The following is a 9,471-nucleotide window of genomic DNA, read 5'->3' on the forward strand; positions in this document are numbered from 1 at the left end:
GGCAAGCCCCACAAGCTAAGCTGCATCATGCAATTTCACACCTCTAGCTCATTTGCATATTACACAATAGGATGCCATGGACGCCTTTTTTTTTTACCTATATATATATATATATATATATATGTGCGTGTGAATAATGCATGCATTTGAGACCTAACTTCTGGCCAAAGCAAGGCCAGATCAAATATGAAACAGAATGGCTTTTGTAGTAAAAAAGATGCTCTTTCAAGTGAAATTTAAAAAAAAAAATGGGACAATGTACAGTTGAGATATTTGAACCCATTAAATAGTCAAAATTTGTAAAAAGCACCAATATTTCTTTGTGTAATTATATCTTTGCTTCCAACTGTCTGCAAAGCTTCCTAGTGCAAATCCTATGTACATGCCATGTGCTATGACTGCTGGTACAGTTATGACTTGAATCGAAATACAGATCAGGAGCAATGAGTCAAAGCATGCATTATTTCTTTTATAATATTTTTGCCTACTTTGCTGGCTCATAAAAGCGAAGGTAAACTAATGTTACATTCTAAACTTTGCATATGTAGTATCAGGGATTGTATTAATCTGCAAAATTTCAGTTCTCTTGGAGGCTTTGTTGGGCGATAGTGCTGGACAAAGTTGCCATTTTGTGTTATGCAGAGCACAGTATTCTAGAGCGTGACCTACACTCGACAGCCTCTAGATCTCAAACCAACAGACCAAGCAAAAAAATTTACATGGTTTCAGCTCTAGATCTCAAACCAACAGAGACCGAGCAGAAAAAAATTACATGGTTTCATTTGAGGCTAAAGCAAAAAATCCACATAAAATTTTATTCAATTTGGAAGAGGTCAAGTGGGGATGATTTTCAATATTGGACCACTTGACATGGAATGACCACATAATAAAGTCTACTATCCACACAGTTTGAGAGTGTGGTTCTTCCACGATACTGTACAATACTATAGCTAACTAAAGCAACTAAGACACATAAGCTTAAATCTTTTATGTGGATCATATTAGTATTTTATACATTGAACCATTAACATTAATTATGAATAAAACCAAATAGTTTGATATATTAACATCAAATTGCTCTTAAATCACAGTTCTATTGTTCTAGACCTAATGTGGTGGTGCAGTTTTATAGATATATATATCACAAATGCTTATAAACAATGGGAAATGCTTTTCTGAAGATAGTCTCATCCATGATACAAACAAAAGAGAATGGACTAACTGTCATATAAGGCAACATTCATATTTTAATAGCATAATAGTTGTAGAAAAAATCCATTATCTCAAGGTCACTTATAACCATCAGCCGCCCTAACACATCAAATTTATCATACAGTTTAAAGGATTATAAATTAACAACAGATGTCAAGAATAAAAATTGAAGATATTAGTATTCTGGTATGTACACGTGATAAGTAAACATGCTTCCAGAAACAAATCTTACTTATAAATGCTGCTAATAAGGTTCTATACTCTAATTCAGAGTGTACTAAGTGTCTCAAGCCCGTTATGTTGCCTTTCATAACTAATACTTTCATAAAGCTTACAAGGGGGATTTTCAATGACCCACAGAGAAGAAAGAACTTTAAAAGTTTATTCTGCACCATCAAGTTAACCACAGAAAACACCTGAAATATTGAAGAAGAAGAAAAAAAAAGGACAAATACAAACCTTTCTGAAAGACAATCAATCATAGAAATGTGTATTAAAATTCAGGAATCTTTACTATCAAAAACATTTTCTTTCCAACGCTGTTGTCGTCAAGCTACATACAGCTTTTCTAAACCACCCTCGTTGCCGCTTCCTTTGGCGTCAATTTTCCCAGCTCTTCTCCTACGCAAGCAGCGCGTGCTCGCTATTAAATGTGGTGCAGTACGTGATGAGCTGTATCCCAGCATTCGGTTGTTTCATTTTGTGCACTAAGCCTTCCCGCTTTCAACTGAGGACAACGAGCGACTATACACAACCATTTATTGATAGAGCACGACGATTTTGCGAAGGTGTGTGCGCGACAAACTAAACACTACGACGCTTAAAAAACATATATATTTTTTTCTATTATTGTAGTATGTTTTTCTCCTAACCCGATGCATACAATTTCTAACTAGATCGAATGATTCACCCGTAACATTTACATTGTGCCTTTTCCCCCGAGTTCCATCTGTTTCGAGAACGGTTAGTGTGTCAACCAGCTGAGAAAAACATGCGTGCGCAAGGCACTGAGGGCCCCTCCGCATGCGCATCATGCAGGGAAGCGACGCATACGTAGAGAGCGTGGAACGTGAACACAGCTCCCACCCCTGACGCTTAGCTTAAGACAGGGTGCTTCCTTGCTTAGCCCAAACGGTGCACGAGCACAAAAACAGTCGCATGCGCTTACGGGAAATGCGGCGTTTTTACAAAGTGCATATTTTCCGTTTTTGGACTTCGTTCTTGCTTACTGCCCGCGAAACCACCTTCTAACTGCGATGGGTCAAGGAACTGCTAAATCATTCAGTCACTTCTTTCGACCATCTTTATCGTCTTCTTCACCGACGCCAACTGCTCTTGAGGGTAGAATATACTGTAAATTATTTTCCTTAAGTCCCAGTAACTAGCGCATGCACCAAAAATACTAGTATTTTAGCACCTCGAAATACTTGGGAGACTGCAAAAACAAAACAGGGTCTGCTACACAATAAACTGCATGTAAAGGGTTTTCAAACAATACAGATTTCTTCTGCTTTAATTGTCCCATGCAACTCCCCCCCCCCCCATTTTGAGTTTAACTCACATTTCGAACGTTTAACCTTATATTGTTTATGATGGTTTATACAATATGCGATTGCGTTTAAACCCCTCTTCCAATGGCTGAAGCCTCGTCCTTTGCTTCGTGCAAATCACGTGAGTAACGTGATGACGTACATAAACAGAAGTATAATAAGTTGACCGCATGCTTTTTGTCATTTCATGCGCTCACACTTTGGCCATAGTGTAAGTTGCAAGGAGCAGAAATTAATTATTGTTTTCAAAGCAGTAGCATTAATTCAGAGCACCCATATAGAAAAGGCTACATATCCATGCACTGTATTATGGCAGAAGACCTTTTTATAAAAAGGTACAATAAGGTAGAATGTCCCATCCCATTAAAACTGCATAAAACGTGCCCTTGTCATGTAAACATATACATTAATAAAGTACATGAGAAAAAATAAATACAGCTTCCCCAAACAATATAATCATCAATGCACTTAATTTTGGTTTTATTGTGTAAACCACTTTACCCTGTCAGGAAGGGCAGTATAGCAAGCTTATAATAAAACATAATCAAAGACTACATACATATTATGGACACATCATCAATAAACCATTGGTTTACTAATGTCACCCACATTGCCACAGTCTTTGGTATCAATTTTCCTTGCTCTTACCATGTTTCCCCAAAAATAAGCCCTAGCATGATTTTCGGGATAGGTCTTAATATAAGCCCTTTGCCAAAAATAAGCCCTAGTTACATCAACTCCCGAAGACCCTCCTGAATGTTCCAGACTCCATCCCTGGATTTGCCTGCAGCAGAACTTCGCCTTCCCCTGCAGCCGAACTCGGCTGACCCTCCCACCCATCACTCTGCACAGCATTTTTCCATCTCTCCCATCCAAACCCCGCTGATCCTCATACTGCAAGACCAACATACCTCCCTCCAAACGGCGGCGTCAGCATCACTCTTAACAGACGGGTCCTTCCCTCTGCTGCATCACTGATGATGTCATCAGCAACACGGCACAGGGAAGGTCCTGGCGGGAGAAGGCTGCGAAGCAGCCTGTTTACAGTGCTGCTGACATTGCTGTTTGGAGGGAGGTATGTCAGTCTTATGTTGGGAGGGATAGAAAGATGCTGCTCAAGGGTTCTGCTGCATGGGGGGATCGGAGGGAGGGATAGAAAGATGCTGCACAAGGATTCTGCTGCACAGGGAGATGGGAGGGAGGGAAGGAGTGATAGAAAGATGTTGCAGAGGGAAGGCACAAGGGGATGGGTGAGAGGGGAGGAAAGATGTGCTGCACATGTGGGGAAGAGAAAGGAAAGAGGAAGAATTGGGGTGGAGGAGAGGAAGGGAGAGATGATCATTGTACATGAAAAAAATAACAAGAAAATTGACCCTGATCCCTCCACAAAGAGGACACGACCAAGAAACAAAAAGCTTGTGGAGAGTTGATGTCCAAGATGAAGGCTTTATTATACAGTGCAGTGGCCGGTTTTTAGGTTCTCTTATGTTCCTTTTTGTTAACCCATGCTTGATCATTTGTGGTCCCATCCTATGTACTTTGACTCCTTTATTTATTATTTATTAATTTCTTTATGGTATCCTCTGTGTTTTTAATTTTTATCAGACCTTTTTTATGTTCATGATGCATTATCATACCAAGGTGTAATTTGCTTTGTGACGTCATTTCAGTTTTTCACTACCTTCCTTTATTAAGTTTATTTCACTATCAGCCTGTTTTACAAAACCGCATGGCAACAGCCCCAAAGCCCTTTAAATCTCTATGGGCTTTGGGACCGTTACCGCACAACAGCAGCTAGCGCGGCTTTGTAAAACAGGCCCTTTGTATTCATTTCTGTCCTTTCACAGTTGTAATTAATCCACAAGCCTGCTTATAGGACCAATAGAGTATGTAATCCCTTATTATATGTATATATTTAGATATTCCTATATATTCTCTCCTGCTGAGCATGCTCACTTACTGCTTCCTGTTGAATATTCTCACCAATTCACTCCGTTACCCAGTAAGGTCTTTGTGTACATAGTCTAATGCCCACAATTCAGTGTTCTCATAAAGAATCAGGCTAATGCGGTTTTGCATTATGATTTTTTATCATTTTGATAACTTACATGCACAAATATTTATCATACCATCACTTTCACCCTAGAGGTCTCTTTTCCTCTATGACATAGCACCAGTCACCACTTCACTAAAATAAAAATAACATATTTTATTCACTCATTTTATTCCACTTTCATACAGTATACACTAAGGCACATATTATCTTGTAACTATACATACAAGAAGACAATTGTATCGAAACATGGACCGTGTTGGGTCCATATGTTTCCAGTGGTTCAGTCCCTAAATGGTTTTATGTGGATTATTTGTTTGTTTTAATAAAGCTTTCATGTTGGACATCAACTTTCCTCATGAAAAAAAATAAGACAACCCCGAAAATAAGCCCTAGTGCGTTTTTTGGACCCCAAATTAATATAAGACACTGTCTTATTTTGGGGGAAACAAGGTACATATAGCATGCACCTTCCTGCAGCCTTTTCCACGACTCATATGTTTCAACTGAAGCCAGAATACATCCTGCAAACTGAAAGGGCACATGAATATTTTGCAAAGGTGGTTATATGACAAAGGAAATAATACCGAGATCTAAACAATTTTTATCCAATAGACAACAGTTCAAGGGAGTGATGAAAAGTTATCAGCCCAACCAACTTCCTAAATTCAGAGCATTATTATGCCACTGTAGCTGAAGAATGTTCCAATGCAATAGGTGTGTCATTCTGGATAAGAAGATTATCTCCCCATGGCTACGAGCCATATGCAAAAGGAATCCACTCAGGATTTTTCTGATGTCCTCCTATTTCACTGGGAGCTCTACTGCCACTGTGGTGTAAATTCGGCCAGAGTTGTGCTCCACATTCAGAGATGGAATTGTGGTGCAAATGCAGCTGGAACTGTGCTTCCCATCTGGAGAAGGAACAGTGGCCCAAATGCAGCCGGAGCTGTGCTCCCCATTTAGAGACAGAACCGTGGCTCAAACGCAGCCAGAGACATGGTGGCCTTTCAGATGGAACCATGGCACCCATGCAGTTGGAGCTGCATCCCAGATCCATAACCGTGGGACTTCCAGAGCTATGGAAGGGGCCATGATCGCCCTGCCCAGTGACAAAGTCATGGAAGATCTACAACCAGAGCTACACTCCAGAGGAGGCCATAGCACACATCTATCCAGAGCTGTGCACCACTGCCAGTAAGGGACCTGCAGCTAAATTGCACTCCCAGTAAAGGGTTGTGCCAAACGGGCAGAAGGCTCCCTATGTGGAGCCAAGCTATAGATAAAGCTGTGCAGAAAGGGAGGAAGCCTGTCCTCCAGAATCCCCAATGGAACGGCATCCGAAAAGCAAAAAGGCATAAAGCCCCACAAACACAGGGATTCCACTCCCGTCCTCCAGAAGTGTGTTGGACCCTAGAAGGAGGCTATCTAGAGATAAGGAGGCGAATAGGCCTAAGGATCAATGCCTGCATCAGAGGAGGAGGCAGACAACAGCCAGAGTAAGAGCTGTGGATGAATGAGGCAGAACAGGCCAACAAAGTGCTAGAGAAAGATAAAAAGGCACCCAGTGGTCCTGATCACTGCTTGACAGAACCAGAGGCAACCGGAGCAATAGAAGCAACAACCATGCTGTGCTAGATCATGCCGCCTAGAAAAGTGCCCACACGAAAGAGCACCCAGAGGTTCCACAGTTAAAAGAAAACCACTCATTGCCCTAATAGATTAGGCTGCGGCATGTTGTGCAATACAGGGAACTACTAGCATGAGGGCAAAAGTGGTGGTACCATAGTCCAGTTTGGTCCAGCTGTGGCTATAACAATACCACACAGACACTGAATAACAATGTGCCAAGAGGAAGCACCCAGAGGAACGGCCATGCAGAGTTAAAAGAAAGGAGGATCAAGAAATGGAGATGAGGCACACTGTCCCCAGGGGATGGGAAAACAGCCCACTCCATGTTAGGGTGGCCCCCATAGAGCATCCAGCCCTCTGCAGGAAAGACCCAAAAGAGCCAACACCAGGTCCTAAGGCTGTCGCCTACTTAGAGCAGTAGCTCCTGCAAATGGTACTATCTGCTTGGTAAGGAGAATGCAGCTGAAATGGGAATAGGAAGAAGAATCCAAGAGCCAAAAGAGTGTTCTCTCTGGAGCATAGCAGGGGGATTAGAACCTAAAACATTGCATTAACAGCCTACTACTGTAATCACTAGGCTACTCCTACCCCTCACCTAAGCTGCAGAGGATGTCAGAAAGCAGCAGAGAACCAGGAACAGCACAAAAAATGCCAACCGGACACCTTGGAAAACAGGACCCAGCCCAACTGAGAAGAAAAGAAGGAGTTTAGGGTTTTTGGTTGGGTTTTTGTTTTTTTTTAATGCAACTAGAAAGATGAAGATGGAGCCCCTATCTGTATCCCCTTGGCCAAACCCCAAATGAGGCAGGGACAGATACCAAGTTGCCAAGGAAGGGATGCCAGTTGCCAAGGAAGGGACAACAGCAGGCAACCTGGCTGATGCCTGGACATCCAAGACCAGGGCTCTCTACCCAGAACATGCAACCACAGAGGAATTAGGCAGCTGAAGCTGCACTACATAGCCACCAGGTCCCCCTGGGCAGGAAGCAGCAGAAAACGCAAAAAAAGCACAAATGCAAGCATGGGAGAAGTGTTGAGAGGCCTCTCAAACATCGTTGAGCTCTGAAGAAATGTAATTGGTGCCCATATAGCCTGTGCTGCACTCCTGATCCTGTCAAGGAGTGAGCAAACAGTAGGGAAAAGCCTGAGCTCCACAGTTCCAGCAGGCTGGTTCAGCAGGTCTCTGCAGGATCCACCTGTCAGCTGCAGATCAATATCCGCTCTTCTCACACAGGCTAGGCAATTCACTGGAGATGAGTAGAAACACAAATTCCCGCAAAAAAAGTAAATATGAATAACAAAAAAAGAAGACTGAGCAGATCAAAGTTGCTCTTGCAGGTTCACTTGCAGAAGAAATAACTGACTGGGACAGCAGATAGCAGGGAGCAGGAGGTACTGAAAACAGTGATCAGTGTCTCCTGCAACGGACTCATGGGAGCGGATGGAAGGCCCATGGTTCAGCGTACCATCCCTATAGCAATGGAAGTGGCATTAGGCATCTTAAAGTGCCTCTGTAGTCATGATTCACATGAAAAGTAGATGCCGAAAATGTAGGATTTGAAAACATTGGCTTACATTTCCAGCGCCTACCTTTCCCAAAAGTGTGATTCTATAAATGGAGCTGTCAAGTGATTGACACACAATCAGTGGCCGTTTTTTTAAGGCAGATGACGGTGTATATAGAATCCAGACCTTTACTATTCCACTTACTAAGATTAAGCATAAATATTTAAAACGGATACAGAATAATAAACTTTAATAAAACGCAAGCTGCACATCTTGCAGAATTCCAATTCTGCACCTTTAAACTCACTATTTCTGTAGCTGGAGTAAACTTATGTGACGCTGCGGCTTCACAAAGTTTGCGAGACACTGACTTAGCAGATCAGTTAAGGATGATTAGTATAGAGCAATTTAATAAACTCTTTATAACCTCCTTATTTGTGGAAGCTTTCCTGTAAATGGATGAAGATATTTATTACTATGAGATGCTGTGTACAGAATGTGTGATTTTGTTTTTACTGTTTAAGGAAGAATGTTACATGATCTATGTATTTTTGGAAGCCGCTTAGGTTTAAGAGGGATATAAGTCTTTTAAATAAATAAATATACCATGCACAGTCCAGCAAAACCTGGCCACGTGATCAAGCACGGTGCCTGTCTCCTTTCTGCAAAAGTAGCGCGCGCTTCGAGCAGCCATATTTTTGGCGTGGTGTTTTGTTTTTAACCAAGGAGAGCCTCGAAATCCAATCTCTAACAACTCTCGCAATAAAAGACGTGTGATTTCTATACTAGCCTTCCACCATCTACATTTCTTTAAGAAAAGTCCAAAACTAAAGTACTGTATTTAGCGTTAAGACACAGAGTGCCAGGGCTTCAGCTGAGCGACCCCAAACGCAACCATGTGATTGGCTCGCTCATCACAGTCACGTGGCACCTCCCAAACAGTTACACCTCGTTCTTTGCAACTAAAAAAAAAAAAAAAAAACAACCCTCCTCCTAACCTGAAAAACAAGAGTCGTTCACATTTTAATGCTCAATGCGAAAAAAATTCATTAATGACCTCAACTCGTTAACTTGTCACCTCATAGAGAAAGCCGAAATGAAAACAAATTATATCGAAATAAACCAAATATATATGGATTATCAATTTAAAAAGAGCACCTGACCTACCATTTTCGATATATACTGTCTTGCAATTTAAAAAAATATTGCTTCTCATGCGCGGTCCATAAGACAAGATTCCAGGTGACCTGCTCCAGCTCTCGAAGTCCACGCGTACCCGCGTGCTGCCAATTGGCTGCAGCGCTTTGGTCACGTGATTCCAATGGCTTCGCCCGCCTCGCGCGAAGTGGCGGGTAGATCTGAGAGAAGCTAGATACTGTATCTGTATGTATTCTGGAGAGAAGCAGAGCCGCTGCGACGTTATATGCGTCTGTGATTTTAGTGATCAATAAATGACAGGCACCATCTCAGCGAAGGAGAGATGAGAGGGCACAGATAGCTGAGCACGCATGGGCAGAA

At 41.9% G+C, this 9,471-nt stretch overlaps 1 protein-coding gene across 7 annotated transcripts in view; it reads right to left on the minus strand.

The window, feature by feature from the left end:
* MGA (MAX dimerization protein MGA) overlaps positions 1–9,206 on the minus strand; it is a 479,481-nt gene extending 470,275 nt beyond the window's left edge. Inside the window, exon 1 of one of the 7 annotated variants that reach the window (XM_033951892.1) lies at positions 9,121–9,206. Coding sequence is in view for 2 of the 7 variants with exons in the window: in XM_033951896.1 (XP_033807787.1) it covers positions 2,136–2,161 (26 nt within the window). In the remaining 5 variants the exon portion in view is untranslated. Of the gene's footprint in view, positions 1–1,671; positions 2,274–2,773; positions 2,861–9,120 lie in introns of those variants that run through there. The other 6 variants (XM_033951893.1, XM_033951894.1, XM_033951890.1 and 3 more) reach the window with 6 other exon arrangements.
* Positions 9,207–9,471: the final 265 nt, after the last annotated feature.

This window comes from Geotrypetes seraphini, chromosome 7 (assembly GCF_902459505.1).
Source record: "Geotrypetes seraphini chromosome 7, aGeoSer1.1, whole genome shotgun sequence".
NCBI classification, from domain to species: Eukaryota; Metazoa; Chordata; class Amphibia; order Gymnophiona; family Dermophiidae; genus Geotrypetes; species Geotrypetes seraphini.